Source organism: Gadus macrocephalus, chromosome 8, assembly GCF_031168955.1.
Source record: "Gadus macrocephalus chromosome 8, ASM3116895v1".
Lineage (NCBI taxonomy): Eukaryota > Metazoa > Chordata > Actinopteri > Gadiformes > Gadidae > Gadus > Gadus macrocephalus.
This window is the reverse complement of record NC_082389.1, coordinates 11,370,515-11,387,519: the sequence shown is the minus strand read 5'-3', so window position 1 is coordinate 11,387,519 and position 17,005 is coordinate 11,370,515. Positions and strand designations below refer to the sequence as shown.

General features: G+C 46.7%; 2 protein-coding genes across 2 annotated transcripts in view; both read left to right on the top strand.

The window, feature by feature from the left end:
- ndufb3 (NADH:ubiquinone oxidoreductase subunit B3) overlaps positions 1-17,005 on the top strand; it is a 146,964-nt gene that overhangs the window by 18,324 nt on the left and 111,635 nt on the right. The window lies entirely within an intron of this gene.
- On the top strand, positions 4,166-15,345 carry mcm6 (minichromosome maintenance complex component 6). The gene is made up of 18 exons (XM_060058900.1): positions 4,166-4,378; positions 4,573-4,719; positions 5,177-5,287; positions 5,479-5,566; positions 6,493-6,654; positions 6,985-7,150; positions 7,550-7,695; positions 8,340-8,490; positions 8,953-9,094; positions 9,641-9,782; positions 10,088-10,195; positions 10,341-10,496; positions 10,833-10,961; positions 12,044-12,208; positions 12,720-12,855; positions 13,251-13,439; positions 14,016-14,155; positions 14,653-15,345. Exons 1-18 carry the CDS (start codon positions 4,281-4,283, stop codon positions 14,761-14,763), a joined length of 2,487 nt encoding a protein of 828 aa, XP_059914883.1. The 5' UTR covers positions 4,166-4,280; the 3' UTR covers positions 14,764-15,345.

Sequence of the window (17,005 nt, the reverse complement as noted above, 5' to 3'; positions counted from 1 at the left end):
CCACTCATCCAGATCACGAAATCTAAATCCTGCCTGAAATTGAAACTCAGCTGCGATCGTGAGACAGACCGTTTGTGAGTCAAATTCTCTGTCAACATTGTTTCCCAATAATGAGTTTTTTTGGTTTGTTTCGTGTGTGCGTTCGTGTGCGTGCGCGTGTGTGCACGCGCGCACGTGTGAGTATGGTAGTTTGAGCGCATTTCCCCATCACCTTGAGTGCGACAATGTGTACACACGCATTGGATGACGAAAATGCCTCCATAGGCTCACTTCCACCCGGAAGCGGGAGAAACAGTAGCTGGAAGCTGCGTTTCCCGGACCGAAGCCGATGCAGAGGAAAAGGTAGCTTTTGGTAACGCTCTGCTCCACAACAAAACATAATGGAATATATGTGTTAGCGTTCTCATCAAAATAAAGTCAAATTAAGTTAACAACAACCCCTTTAATATAACAACAACCTCTTTATGTGTTGGACGTGTAAATCAGCTTGGTCCCATTCACACTAGCGCACAATAAACAAACAACCTCTTTCACAAAGGCCTGTTCTCACACACACACACACACACACACACACACACACACACACACACACACACACACACACACACACACACACAAACTTTTATGCTATTCATAGTGTACTCAAAACAGGAAAGACTTCCTCTAGCTCATTTTAGGAAAAACAAGCAGCTCAAACAATCGCATTGGCCAGAAAGTGGTTGCAAGGTTTTCAACATTGGGACCGGTAATGTATGTATTAACCTACTTAGAGACCCCTGACTACATGACCTTCTTGACCTGGGCTTCGTAAGTACCTGCAATGATCTATGTTCTGTTATAGTAACATGTGTAGGTAGAAGAAGGCTTTCCTATTTCCTAGGTTCTTTAGGAACTCATAACATTCTGACCCAAGAAGAACAATAGATGAGATTAGATTTTTGGGGATATCTTAATGAAAATGGTATGGGGCCAGATTATGAACTAGTCAGGGTTTTTCACTCCCGAGGAGCCGAAAGGTTCTGGATTCAAACCCCAATATCTGCAGCGTAACCTGGGGGCAAGATGCATGACATCACCGTAGTGTAGGGGAATTACATCGGAGCATATAGAGAGCAGATAGAGAGACACACACTTCACACATCATTGAGGAAATCAAAATATTTTTCCGCCGACTTGGCTGCTCTTTTACCTACAAAAGAGCATTAGTGCGGACAGTGAGTAACCGCCCCCCCCCCCTCCCCCCCACCCAAATGTAGAAGTCGCTGCAGAACTGTGCAAACAAACAATCATCTGAATCTCAAAAACGAACAACGTACGAAGCACGTAAACCTGAAAAACCTGAGCTCCTTGCTTAACGGTCGCCCATTCATAAAATAACACCTGAACCAAGATGTGTTGGCTCCGCCAATGCGTGGATGGACCTGATTACAGATACAGTTTGTCTGTGTGGAGGTCTCTAGACTTCCGTGTCTGACTGTCTCTCCCAGACGCACCAGTTGGTCTGGCTGCAGCTGCCGCCGTCACGCTACTGGTTGCTACTTTGATGCTGCCATCTTACCTGCTCTCTGTCTCCTGCAGGTGTGTGCGTGAGTGTGTGTACGTGTTTGTGTGTGTACGTGTGCCCATGAACATGCATGTGTGTGAATGCATGTGTATGTGAGTGATGGTGTTCGTTTTGTTTGTGTTTATATGAATGTGAGTGTTTACATGTGTGTGAATGCATGCATGCATATTTGTGTGTGTTTGCATGTGAATGATGGCGTTTGTGTGTGAATGTTTATGGTGTTTGTGCGTGTGAATTGCTGTTTGGGTGTATGCGTGCGTATTTGTGTGTGTATGGGATGGATAGTGTTTGTTCTTGTGTCTGTGTTTGTTTGTGTGTATGTGAATGATGGTGTCTGTGTATGTGACTTTGTGTGACAATGTGTGTGTTTTTACGCATGAGTCTGTGGATGTGACTGTTTGACAATGTGTGTGAGTGCGTCCGTGCCTTGGCGGTCCTCAACACAGATGGTTCTTCCAGTGTCAGAGAGGCTGCGCTTCCTGCCCGCGAAACAATCCTGGGAAAACGGCGCTGGAAAGAGATGCATGGGCTGGATCCAAATAGCCCGCAACTACTTCCTGTTCACTTCCTGGTCTCTTTATGCGGTGTGATAGGTGAAACCAATAGCTAGTCAGGGCCATCCCTATTGCTCCCGGCTGGAGAAGAGGAGCGATAGAATCCCTCATGTCTCGTTTATTGACATGCCACCCTATTAAAACACTGTGTGTACAGCGTCCACTGGGCTCCCCGTGCCGCCATTGTGGAGCTGGATCACACAGTGTATTGAAACGTATACAGGCTCCATAGGGAGCCATTTTGGAGCGATTGCACTACACTCTATTCAAACACATACAGTCTGGATGGGGTTCTTCCGGAACCACTTTGAAGACGAACCGCACACTGTATTGTAACAATGTGGGAGTATGTGTGGATGATTCCGAGTCAGACTGATTGGACTCTGGGGCTGGGTGAGGCTTGCACCTGTTGTACAATGAGCAATCAGTGTGCACAGGTTGAACCAGCCATCCCCACACAAGGAGAGATCTGCTGCATGGCAACATCGATCATCAGCTCATTTATCATCCTCTGCAAAACTTAAAATGAACCAGCCTTAACATCACAGGCTCTTATTTTTCAAACAATCTGTCGTCTCTTTGGTCGTCATTATTATAGCTTTGTAGTTACACCGTTGTAAATGCAGTTCTGGTTTCTGGTGTGCAGGTTCCAGACGGGAGACTGGGAGGTGGGAGGAAGTATGTGAGGGAGGCGGAGGAGTTGATCCGGAGGCTGAACACCTGTTGCACGTTGAGCAATCAGTGGGCACTGGTTAAAGGTGCCATATTGTTCCACCAGTTGTGAGTGTGATAAGCAGTTACAAGCCGTTTGGAGAATCTGCCTCATCTGACATCACAAGTGGGCGTGTCCACCTAGATGCATGACGGATAGATGATCAAAGTTTTCTACACTCCACTGGGTAGGCTGGTAAGACTGATCTGTCCAGCACACATCTAGGTGGTCACGCCCACTTGTGATGTCAGAACAGGCAGATTTGCAAAACGGCTTGTTATGGCTATTCACCCTCACACCTGGTGGTATAATGTGTCACCTTTAAGCCAGCCATCACCACACACAAGGAGAGATTTCCTGCATGGCAACCTGGAGCCCCTCGCCATGTACCAGCCTCTGCAAAACGTTAATTGAACCGGCTTTAACACCACCACCCTGCTTCAGTGAAGAGTGGCCCCGGCTTTGCTGCAAACTAATAATAATTTCCCTTGAGAGCCATTTTGGAGTCAACAGCACACTGTATTAGCACATATACAGGCTATGTATATATTTATTGTTTTACAATCATTTAAAATATATATTTATTAAAAACACAAACAAACATAGAATAAATGGATAAAAAGTGGACATTATCCACAATATGATGGGAAAACTGTGTTTGAATAGCATTTTTATACAATGGATAATATTATGTGGGGTTGGTGTTTTCTGCATGCATTGCAAAAGTAATTGTAATCAGTAGTAGTAAACACCGCCACCCTTAGGTTCGAAGAACACATAACAGTAGGAAAAGCAACATGTTTTATGAAAACGACCTATATAAGTGTATCTATGGTTTTCGATCTCTATTACCATATCACCACTGTATTAAGAGTCTAGCCTTCACCTTTGCAGACCCCCTGCTGCAGTCCGGGTGACTGTTTGTGACATTGAAGTATTGGTTTAGGCCCCTTTGTCTAGCATTAAGAAGTTGAGAGCATGGTTGAGAGGGAGTATTGTAAAAAGCTAACATAATGGTGACCTCTAGTGGCCAGTCTCTTTCATTACGAAATAGAAAGATCCTCTTTCAAACCACCAACTTTCAGAATAATTTAAGTACTGTATTTAACTATTTCACTGCATGCGCATATACTTAGTCCAGAGTGAGAGATAACACTTCTCTCTCTATGGCTCTGATTTAGTCCATGCGTCTTTTGTTTCGCGGGTAGAAGAGGGGATGTGCACTTTTTGCTTTGACAGGATTGGTCACAATCCAGATTATATTAGACCTCGTCAGAACCAGGCGAAAGCAATTGGTTGACAGTGGCGCGCTGATGATCACGTGGTCCAAGTTTTCGCGCGAAACCGTAGAACATCCTCTTCCTTTTGGTGCTGTGGATGCCTAGAGGAAATCCTTGCACATTACTTGCATTTCTTTAACTTTTTATTTAGATTTTAAGACTATTTCACCATGGATGTCGCACCGCCCGCCGTAGTTAACACCGGAGATATCGTGAAAGACGAGTTGGCAGAAAAATGCCAGAAGTTATTTCAAGCTTTCTTGGAAGAGTGAGTATTTTCAGAACCTATTATTGTTTCCAACAAAGGCATCGTGGCCCAAAAAACTGCGCTGTATAAGTTAATTGAACTACTATAAACCATTCGCCTCTTCTTTTTCAAACAATCGGTCGTCTTTTTGGTCGTCATTATTATAACTTTGTAGTTATACCGTTGTAAATGCTGTTCTGTTTTCTGATGTGTAGGTTCCAGACGGCAGACGGGGAGGTGAAGTATGTGAGGGAGGCGGAGGAGTTGATTCGGCCTGAGAGGAATACTCTTCTGGTGAGCTTCGCTGATCTGGAGGGCTTCAACCAGGAACTGGCCACCACCATCCAGGAGGAGTACTACAGGTGGTTATACCGTAATAGTTACCAACAACACGGCCGACGTTTCTTATATACCAGGGCTTGATTAAAATCTCGGATGGAAAAGTTTGGTGTCACAGTAGACGTACAGGGCAGTTTTACGAATTAAAAAAATATACACTTTATATTGACAGGAGAGGAATTCCTTTGCACATAGTGACTATTGCATTATTCTATTGACATTATTATATCAATAATTTAACTGTTACTATCAAAAACAACCAAGGTATTACGAGCATCAGTAGTAGTATATCATATAATTTGTTACAAAATTTAACATTACTCTGAGACAGTCCAGTGTAAACCCACCAATTGTTATTATGAGTATAATCTTTTTGCAAATGTAAAACAACAACACTGGTTAGTAGTTGGTAAGGAAAGGGTATTCCACCACCAGAAGACTGTTCTATAGGTTGTAACTGATGTTGTTTTCTGTCTGCAGAGTGTATCCGTTCCTGTGTTGCGCCGTGCGTAACTTTGCTAGAGATCACGGAGAAGTGCCGCTCTGCAAAGAGTTCTACGTGGCCATCCAAGACCTGCCCACCAGACACAAGTGAGACCCAATCCCACATACTCTCCGGGGCCAAATCTGCAATTAATTATAAACACTGAGCCTGTGATACCGTTGTAACAGTTTGACTTTCGCGTTAAAAAAGTACAAAAGGCAGTTCGATTCATAATGAGCTCTCCGTTATCCCACCGTTAGCTTGTGTGTGTTCTTAATGTATCGTGTGTGTTTCCCAGGATACGGGAGCTGTCCTCCATGCGCATCGGCACCCTGGTGAAGATCAGTGGTCAGGTGGTGCGCACCCACCCCGTGCATCCCGAGCTGGTGGGCACGCACACACACACACATGTGCAACCGCACACACACACACACTCACAGGGCCGCTAAGGTGCCCTACGCGAGCGTCACCTATATTAGGTAAAAACATCTAATTTGCCGAAATTGAGTGATAGGTTATACAATTAAGAGCAAACAACGGTGGGCCTCTTCATAACTAATTTACATATTTTTTTAATTCAATAATGTAATTTTTTATTTTTTTACAAACCTTAATTTTTGGTGCCCCCTCAGGTACTTGGTGCCCTACGCACTCTGCGTACTCTGCATATAGGGAGCGGCGGGCCTGCACACACACACAAACATGCTGAGGATTTACAAAAAGTGAACGCAGATTTGTAGAAATTAAAATTATAAATATGTACGCACACGCGCCTGAAAAGGGCCCTTGTCGCACTTAGAACATTTCCAGAGAACAACAAACTAGTTGTTCTGAAATAACAACTGAAAAAGGTTACACATACGCACACATATGACGTTGTCTGGGCCCGTAGCAGTAGACTGACCACGTTGTCTGGGCCCGTAGCAGTAGACTGACCACGTTGTCTGGGCCCGTAGCAGTAGACTGACCACGTTGTCTGGGCCCGTAGCAGTAGACTGACCACGTTGTCTGGGCCCGTAGCAGTAGACTGACAGCGTTGTCTGGGCCCGTAGCAGTAGACTGACAGCGTTGTCTGGGCCCGTAGCAGTAGACTGACAGCGTTGTCTGGGCCCGTAGCAGTAGACTGACAGCGTTGTCTGGGCCCGTAGCAGTAGACTGACAGCGTTGTCTGGGCCCGTAGCAGTAGACTGACAGCGTTGTCTGGGCCCGTAGCAGTAGACTGACAGCGTTGTCTGGGCCCGTAGCAGTAGACTGACCATGTTGTCTGGGCCCGTAGCAGTAGACTGACCACCCCCCCTGGCCCTCTCTGCAGGTGAGCGGCACCTTTCTGTGCCTGGACTGCCAGGGCTTGATCAAGGACGTCCCACAGCAGTTCAAATACGCCCTGCCCACCATCTGCCGGAACCCTGTGTGCAACAACCGCGCCCGCTTCCACCTGGACACGCACAAGTCCAAGTTCATCGACTTCCAGAAGGTAAGGTCCCCAGATGTGTGTGTGTGTGTGTGTGTGTGGTTATGACATTCGTTTGTGGTATTACGTCTGTATGAAAGAATATAATTTACTAGGGACTACAGGAGGAAAATAGAATGTGGCTAAAACCTGTTGCAATGCATAAGTCCTTGGTCTAAACAAGGTTAACGTTTCTTTGTACATTGTTCCTGTTTAAATAAATGTACATTACATTACATGAGGTGAGAATAGGTGGTCATATTAGGGTTGCTGAAGGTGTGTGTGTGTGTGTGTGTGTGTGTGTGTGTGTGTGTGTGTGTGCGTGCGTGTGCGTGTGCGTGTGTGTGTGTGCAGGTGCGTATCCAGGAGACCCAGGCGGAGCTTCCCCGCGGCTCCATCCCCCGCTCCATGGAGGTGATCCTGAGGGCGGAGGCGGTGGAGACGGCGCAGGCCGGCGACCGCTGCGACTTCACCGGCACCCTCATCGTGGTGCCCGACGTGTCCCAGCTCAGCACCCCCGGTACGCAGCACCCCCCTGCCCCCTACCATACGCTCCCCCGGCTATCCCTCCATCCCCCCACCTTGCACCCACCCATCCACCCACCAAGAGCCACCTCAGAATCTGCATCATCGTGTAATAAAGGGGATCGCTGGTCATAACGTTATGAACAATGTTATACTGTTAAAAAATATCACGTGAGGATGTATTGGGGAGAGAACGCATTCCTCCGTGTTGATCTGAACACGACGGGTTTGGTGTTGTAACTGATACCTGTGTCTTAATAACGTGTGTGTGTGTGTGTTTGTGTGTGTGTTTGGGTGCTTGTGTGCGTGTTTGTGTGTGTGTGTGCGTGTGTGTGTGTGTGTGTGCGTGCGTGCGTGTGTGTGTGTGTGTGTGTGTGTGTGTGTGTTTGGACAGGCCTACGTACGGAGACCAGTTCCCGCGTGGGCGGGGGCCAGGGCTATGAGACGGAGGGCATGAGGGGCCTCAAGGCTCTGGGGGTCCGAGAGCTCTCCTACAGACTGGCGTTCCTGGCCTGCTATGTAGCCCCCACCAACCCACGGGTAACACTCACTGTTATAGTACAGTACCGCATATTCTGTACTCTAGGGTTAGGGTTATTCAACTGTACACTTTGGTACTGTGGTTAATATTCGAGTGTCTTTATTATCACCCGTAGTTTATTTATATAACAATGTTGTATTTTTCTATAGTTAATATATTAGTGTTATTTTCTCGGCCGTCGTTTACTTATCTTACAGTGTTGTTCTTTACCGTAGTTAATATATGATGTTTATTTTTTATCTTTATTCTGGCCTGTAGTTTACTTATCTTACAGTGTTGTTCTTTACCGTAGTTAATATATGATGTTTATTTTTTATCTTTATTCTGGCCTGTAGTTTACTTATCTTACAGTGTTGTTCTTTACCGTAGTTAATATATGATGTTTATTTTTTATCTTTATTCTGGCCTATAGTTTACTTATCTTACAGTGTTGTTCTTTACCGTAGTTAATATATGATGTTTATTTTTTATCTTTATTCTGGCCTATAGTTTACTTATCTTACAGTGTTGTTCTTTACCGTAGTTAATATATGATGTTTATTTTTTATCTTTATTCTGGCCTGTAGTTTACTTATCTTACAGTGTTGTACTTTACAGTAGTTAATATATGGTCTTTATATTTTATCTTTATTCCGGCCTGTAGTTTGGCGGGAAGGAGCTCCGCGAGGAGGAGCAGACCGCAGAGAGCATCAAGAGCCAGATGTCGGTGAAGGAGTGGGAGAAGGTGTTTGAGATGAGCCAGGACAAGAACCTCTACCACAACCTCTGCACCAGCCTCTTCCCCACCATCCATGGTGAGCCCTTTGGTCGCCCCGAGGAGCCGACGTTGGCACAGAATCCACCAATAGCTGAGCAGCAGGGGCGTGGCCTCTAACTTCAATTAGATTGGTTGATTTATTTCCGCCCGTACTGAATCGGACTAATAAATGGCTGCTGACCTCTTCTCTACTCTACTAGCATAACTAACTGCACTTAATCATTGTGGACATGCCCGAAGAATAGTTGGGTACTAAAAACTCCCACGGTCCAGAAATACCCCCTGGTATTACTGATTGGTGCCCATCTTGGAACACAAGGAGAGCCTGAAATAACACTGGCTCGCTAGTGTTATTTCCTTCTGTGCCTTGCTCAAAGGCATCTTAACATGGCAGGTGTCATTAATACTGTTACCCTACAGTCTGGTATTACCTTAACGTTGAATTATGGGGGCATGACGGTGAATCTTTGTTGTCGTTGTTTGGTGTGCGTCACCGCAGGCAACGACGAGGTGAAGCGCGGCGTGCTGCTCATGCTGTTTGGAGGCGTTGGCAAGACGACCATGGAGGGCACCTCGCTGAGAGGAGACATCAACGTGTGCATCGTGGGAGACCCCAGCACGGCCAAGAGCCAGTTCCTCAAGTGCGTCGCACCAACGCATTCTCCTGCACAATCCCACTCACACTCACTGACCCCCCGCTGTGGTCGTTGTTGTACCTGCCCCAATATCCATTTTCCCTTTTGATTGTAGTCGTATGCTTTGGAACAAAGCGTCTTAAGTGGCTAAATGTAACGTTAATGTAGTGAGATGAATGATTATAACACCAATAACTTTATGCACGATCAGAATATGTAAGAATGTGACGGTAGTTTGATTGTATATGGATACATGGTGTGCATATGGAGCGGCCGTATGCTGCTGCTTCTGCCTTCTCTCGAATGCCCAGACACATTCCTCCCAAGAGAGACTATGTGGCTCATCGAATCGAATCTAAACTGTGCGTGTGTGTGTGTTTGTGTGTATGTGTGTGTATGTGTGTGTTTGTGTGTATGTGTGTGTGTGTGTGTGTGTGTGTGTGTGTGTGTGTGTGTGTGTGTGTGTGTGTGTGTGTGTGTGTGTGTGTGCGTGTGTGTGTGTGTGTGCGTGTGTGTGTGTGTGTGCGTGCGTGTGCGTGTGTGTGTGTGCAGGCACGTGGAGGAGTTCAGCCCCCGGGCGGTGTACACCAGTGGTAAGGCCAGCACGGCCGCCGGTCTCACGGCCGCCGTCGTCCGGGACGAGGAGTCCCACGAGTTCGTCATCGAGGCTGGGGCGCTCATGCTCGCCGACAACGTGAGTACCACAGGTTGTGGGTCATCATTAGTCTGCTAGAGCCTGGATAGTGTATTCTCTTAATGACACGACATGCTATGTTAAATCAATGGTAATAGTTTGAAGTAGTTAAATCGTAGTTAAACAAGGTGGTTAGTGTATTTCTTTGTTTCTGTGACTAAAAACGTAGTAATGGTAGTGTGTGTGTGTGTGTGTGTGTGTGTGTGTGTGTGTGTGTGTGTGTGTGTGTGTGTGTGTGTGTGTGTGTGTGTGTGTGTGTGTGTGTGTGTGTGTGTGTGTGTGTGTGTGTGTGATTGTTTGTCCAGGGTGTGTGTTGCATCGATGAGTTTGACAAGATGGAGACGAGAGATCAGGTGGCCATCCATGAAGCCATGGAGCAGCAGACCATCAGCATAACCAAGGCTGGAGTCAAGGTACACACACACCTCACATATACACACACACACACACACACACCTCACATACACACACACACACACACACACACACACAGAGGGATATCACCTGTTCCTTTCCATTGTCAAAGACTAACAAAGAGCTCCTCCCCCCTCTCTCCAGGCCACCCTGAACGCCAGGACGTCCATCTTGGCGGCGGCCAACCCGGTGGGGGGGCGCTACGACCGCAGCAAGAGCCTGAAGCAGAACGTCAACATGAGCGCCCCCATCATGAGCCGCTTCGACCTCTTCTTCATCCTGGTGGACGACTGCAACGAGGTGGGCGGGCGCTGGGGGGGGTTTGTGTGTGTGTGAGTATGTGTCTGTGATAGTGTTAATCCTGCAAGTGTCTTCAGTGCAAAATACGTCAATGGATAATTTATCGGTAATTTATATATTTCCTTTCACGCTGAGATGACCTCAACGTCAGATTCTACGATTTTCGTATCTTCTTCGCCTTTCTTGAACTGCGAAAATATCGGGGACACGTCAAAAACTCAAAAACCTTGGGAAAAGTTGCTCGGATTAAACATGCAAAAGCATTTTGTGACAAGCAGAAAACATTGGTAATAATGGATGCTCGGCCGTGGCCATAAACCAATGCGTGTTGCCTAGGTGACGGACTACGCCATCGCCAGGCGCATCGTGGACCTGCACTCCCGCGTGGAGGACTCCGTGGACCGGCTCTACTCGCTGGACGAGATCCGCAGATACCTGCTCTTTGCTCGGCAGTTCAAACCCAAGGTGGGGGTCTGACCGTGGTGGTCTGACCGTGGGGGTCTGACCGTGGGGGTCTGACCGTGGGGGTCTGACCGTGGGGGTGTGACCGTGGGGGTCCGACCGTGGGGGTGTGACTGTGGAGGTCTGACCATGGGGGGGTCTGACTGTGGGGGTCTGACCGTGGGGGTCTGACCATGGGGGTCTGACCATGGGGGGGTCTGACCGTGGGGGTCTGACCATGGGGGGGTCTGACCGTGGGGGTCTGACCGTGGGGGTCTGACCGTGGGGGTGTGACCGTGGGGGGGTCTGACCGTGGGGGTCTGACCATGGGGGGGTGTGACCGTGGGGGTGTGACCATGGGGCTGTGTGGGTGTGGCTGTGGCTGTGGCTGTGTTCCTATTCTATCTGTCCCTCCATCCGTCAACCTATCCCTGTCAATCCCTTCTGTCTGATTCTCTGCCTTTCCGTCTTCGGTCTCTCTTTTCATCCCGTCCGTCTTCCTCTTTGTGTCTCTCTCTGTCTGTCTCTCGGTCTGTCTCTGTCCATCCCTCTCTCTCTGTCTGTCTCTCGGTCTGCTCTCTGTCCATCCCTCTCTCTCTGTCTGTCTCTCGGTCTGCTCTCTGTCCATCCCTCTCTCTCTGTCTGTCTCTCGGTCTGTCTCTCTGTCCATCCCTCTCTCTCTGTCTGTCTCTCGGTCTGTCTCTCTGTCCATCCCTCTCTCTCTGTCTGTCTCTCGGTCTGTCTCTCTGTCCATCCCTCTCTCTCTGTCTGTCTCTCGGTCTGCTCTCTGTCCATCCCTCTCTCTCTGTCTGTCTCTCGGTCTGTCTCTCTGTCCATCCCTCTCTCTCTGTCTGTCTCTCGGTCTGTCTCTCTGTCCATCCCTCTCTCTCTGTGTGTCTCTCGGTCTGTCTCTCTGTCCATCCCTCTCTCTCTGTCTGTCTCTCGGTCTGTCTCTCTGTCCATCCCTCTCTCTCTGTCTGTCTTTCAGTCTGTGTCCACATCATGAGAGCGTTTTAAATCCATGTGCGGCGTTGACCTCTTCCCAGGCTCATGTGCCCTCGGGGGCCACCTGCTGTGTTTCCTCTCATGTTCCTCCTTCCCTCCAGATCTCCAGCGAATCAGAGGAGTTCATCGTGGAGCAGTACAAGCACCTGCGCCAGCGGGACTCCTCGGGGGGCGTGTCCAAGTCGGCCTGGAGGATCACAGTGCGCCAGCTAGAGAGCATGATCCGCCTCTCGGAGGGCATGGCCCGCATGCACTGCTGCGACGAGGTTAGAGACGCTGCCGCTGATTGGCTCCCGCCGATGCACTCCGCTTGATTGGCTCCCTCCGATTGGCTCCCCCTAATTGGCCCCCTCTGATTGGCTCCCTCTGATATGCTACCTAAATATGGAGAGATTCTATGAATTAATTAATTATTGCTCTATTAATTAATTTATCCCAGACTGGAATTTCAGAAATAACCTACAAACGGATGTGCAAGTTAAAATATAATCTTTGTGTTCAGGCAATGCAATACAATTTATCAAATCCATTAAAGAAAACAGCAAATCAAAACAGATAAAAGATTAAAATAAATAAACGATAAGATACATGAAGGAGCAAATGAAAAGATGTAAACCAAAAAATCCAAGAAATGAAAAGTTTACATATTTACATCCATTTTCAAAACGTTCAAAATGATGGAGTGGGTTGGACCAAGGCACCACCTATTGACGGTGGTGCTTTCTGGAGGACGTGTTTGTGTGCATGCGTGTTGATGCGGTTGTTTCGGCCCCCCAGGTGCAACCGAAGCACGTGAAGGAGGCGTTCCGCCTGCTCAACAAGTCCATCATTCGCGTGGAGACCCCGGACATCAACCTGGAGCAGGACGAGCCAATGGAGGAGGAGGAGCAGGAGCAGCCGCCGCAGGAGAATGGTACCTCCCCACACACACACACACACACACACACACACACACACACACACACACACACACACACACACACACACACACACACACACACACACACACACACGCACACGCACGCACACACGCCTATGCAAGTGCACGCACAAACATGCAAACATACTTACAAACATACATATATAAACATGTGTAAACATAGATATATACAAACATACATATATACAAACATACATATACATATACATACATTCATACATACAATCATAATGTACAAACACACATGCATACTAACGCACATGCACACCACGACCTACTGATACTGTATACACAACAATACATAACATAATAATCATATACAAAATAAAATACACAAATCTGACCATCCTGTCCCCTCATCCACCCAGGCCATGACGTTCCCAACGGCGTCAACGGGACCGACGGAACCAACGGCCACGGCAACGCCAACGGAACCAACGGAGTGAGCGGCCCCGGCGAGCCGGGCAGCCAGGCCCTCCCGGCCCTCCGCCTGTCCTTCACCGAGTACAGACGCATCTCCAACCTGCTGGTGCTGCACCTGCGCCGCGCCGAGGAGGGTGAGCCCCAGACCCCCCCCCCCCCCCCCCCCCGGTGACGCCGCTGCTCCTGTTTGGATCCATGGAGAACGGCCCATCCCAGACTAGGGCTGAATGATTTGGGGAATAATCGAATTGGGATTATTTAGACCAAGATTGCGATTGCGATTTAGTAGGAGATTTGTATTTTTAAGGTTCATTATGTTCTGTATTATTAACTAAATACGAAATAAATCATCCTATAATATGAAGCAGGTGGAGGTTAGGGCGTCCCCATCAGAGGCAGGTGGAGGTTAGGGCGTCCCCATCAGAGGCAGGTGGAGGTTAGGGCGTCCCCATCAGAGGCAGGTGGAGGTTTGGGGTGTCTGTCTCAGGGATGCCCACAGATTGGGCTGAGCACAACGAGCCCAGTACCTTCTCTCTGGGCTTTGACCACCCCTACCCACTACAACACAGTCCAACCCCTTCTTAAAGTGGGTGTGCTTGTGCTTCCCTCATGTTTCCCGATTTATTGGTCTTTCTTTGTTTGTTTTTTAAGTTTTGACTTGACCTGTACACTAGAATGTAACGGTTTGTGTCTTGTGTCTTTCTTCCCAGCTGAGGAAGAGGAGGAGCTGAAGAAGAGTGCGGTGGTGAACTGGTATCTGAGTGAGATTGAGTCTGAGATTGACTCGGAGGAGGAGCTGATCAACAGGAAGAGCCTGATAGAGAAGGTCCTCAACAGGCTGGTGCACTATGTAAGTACCACCACTCAGTTCACAGGTCCCACCACGCAGGTCCCCACCACGCAGGTCCCCACCACGCAGGTCCCCACCACGCAGGTCCCCACCACGCAGGTCCTCACCACGCAGGTCCCCACCACGCAGGTCCCCACCACGCAGGTCCCCACCACGCAGGTCCCCACCACGCAGGTCCCCACCACGCAGGTCCCCACCACGCAGGTCCTCACCACGCAGGTCCCCACCACGCAGGTCCCCACCACGCAGGTCCCCAAATAGACACACTGGTTTAACATTTCAACCAATTATATCATTATTATTCCCGCTCCCATTCCCGCATGACCCATAGAAAATCCTGAAGACTCCCCTCACTTATTTTGAAATGTGTGATATTATGGAATAAAATACACGCTGAATGCCATTCAATGTTGTCTTCACGCTTGGTGAGTTCTGAGTTTATATCTCTCTCTCTCTCTGCCTCTCTCTCTCCCTGGTTCCCACTCTCTCTCAAACAGGATCACATCCTCATAGAGCTGTCTCAGGGGGGTCTGAAGGGGGCGGAGTCTGCAGGGGAGGAACAGGAAGTGATCCTGGTGGTCAACCCAAACTATAACTTGGACGACTAGAGTCTAGGACACACACACACACACACACACACAAACACAAACAACACACACACACACACACACACACACACACACACACACACACACACACACACACACACACCCTTAATAACTCCTTATTGTGAGTTGTTTTCTTTTTAGGACGCTTATATGTAGCTCATACATAAGAAAAGCGATCCAAATCTTTTTATTTTAAATGTTTGATGTTTGTTTTTTAAAAGGGTTTGTCTCAAACTTTTAGACAGAATTTGACGTTCTTTAAAGAGTACTTTTGTTTTAGTCAAACTGACTTCTGTAAATAGGCTGCTATAAAATGTATGTTTGCTTGTGTTTAGCACACATGTGGTTTTTGAGAACTATGAATTCCTTAACTTCATGATTTGTGGTTTATTCTCTCTATAGAACTCTTAATTTGTACAGAAAGTATGTCCACATGATGAATATGTTGATTCTGTAAGCATCATTTAGCTCAACCCAATGTTCAGGGTGCTTACATGTTTTCCTTTACTAAAGCCAATTTCTGTATTTGTCGATTTGAGGTTTGATCCATCGGGGGAATAAAGTTGCATTTTGGCTCATGTATATGTGATACCATTGTCTGATTACCGAATTTAATAATTAGTGTATTGACTAAATTCAAGCTAAACATTTAACTCTGGGCAATATATTTAGACAGATACGAAATGGATTGCCTACACAAAACAAGGGATGTGTTTAGTTGACATTTTGAGTTCTGTGTGATTAAAACAAGTAAACATACCATTTACACCAAGATATCCATCTACATTAATCTAGAAATCATTAAATTGATCAGGGACGCGGGAAGTGGGGGTGCTTAGGGTGCTGCAGCACCCCCCCCCCCCCCCTGGCGGCCTCTGGCTGTAACTGCAAGTGAGAAGGTTTTATGAACAAATCAATACTTTTTTTTTTTTCTTTATAATTTTATCATACAACATGATTTTTCATTTAATTATTGACATCCACCCTTTTTATGATATTTATCATATTATCATTCATTTTATTTAGAACATTGTCTGAGTAGGCTGACGTAGGCTATGACGCACAACGCAGAACTGTCGATAGCTGAATATCGTACTATGCTGATTTTACATAAGCATGTTGGGGTTCAACATCTGTTGTAGTGAACATTCTAAAACTGGTGCAAAATGTTGCTGCCATATTATTAGACACGTTGAATGTTATCGTTATGATTCTGGAATCCTGCACGTAAACTGGTTGGCAAAAAAAGAGCAAAGACGGACGGTTCACTTTACGGAGAAACCGTCACTTTCCTCATATCAGACAACTCGTAACTCTGGATGAAAATAAAGGCTTTCTTTTATTGTCACTCTCCTTTTAAACCTTTAGAAATAACCTCCTAAATCCTTGTTATAACGCTGTGTATAATCCCGGACCGCAACAGCTTGTCGGCATGTTGTTAGTGTGTGAAATTCAGCCCAGTATCAGCCGAGTTGACTCTAATTTCCACATTGTTTACTTGCTGACGTTTGTGAATAACAGTGGCTAGTTGGCAGAACTCTTTTTACACACCAGTAGAGTGTTTATCAGAGCGGAGCCCTGAATGTTGCGCAGCATTTATTATGACGTCATTATATAGACTCTCTCTCAGCACCCCCCCCCCCCCCCCCTTGGACTGACTTCCCGCATCCCTGGTGTTACCCCCTTTGTTTTATTCGATACTTTTCAACAGTGTTACCCCTTATGGGTTTTTCATGACCACAGATAAAAAACGACAGTTTTTTTTACGTTTCATTTGATAAAAACAACCGTGTTACCCCTTGTGTTTTTTTCATGACGACCGATAAAAAACAACAGTGTTACCCCTTATGTTTTTATTCATGACGACCAATAAAAAACAACAGTGTTATCCCTTATGTTTTTATTCATGACGACCAATAAAAAACAACAGTGTTACCCCTTATGTTTTTTTTCATGATGACCAATAAAAAAAGGAACAGTGTTACCCCTTATGTTTTTTTTACGTGACTACCAAAGAAAAACGACAGTGTCACCCCTCATGTTTCATTTGATAAAAACGACAGTGTTACACTGTAGTTTTTTATTGGTCGTCATGAAAAAAAACATAAGGGGTAACACTGTCGTTTTTTATTGGTCGTCATGAAAAAAAAAACGACAGTGTTACCCCTTATATTTTATTTGACAAAAACAACAGTGTTACCCCTTATGTTTTTTTTTCATGACGACCAATAAAAAACAACAG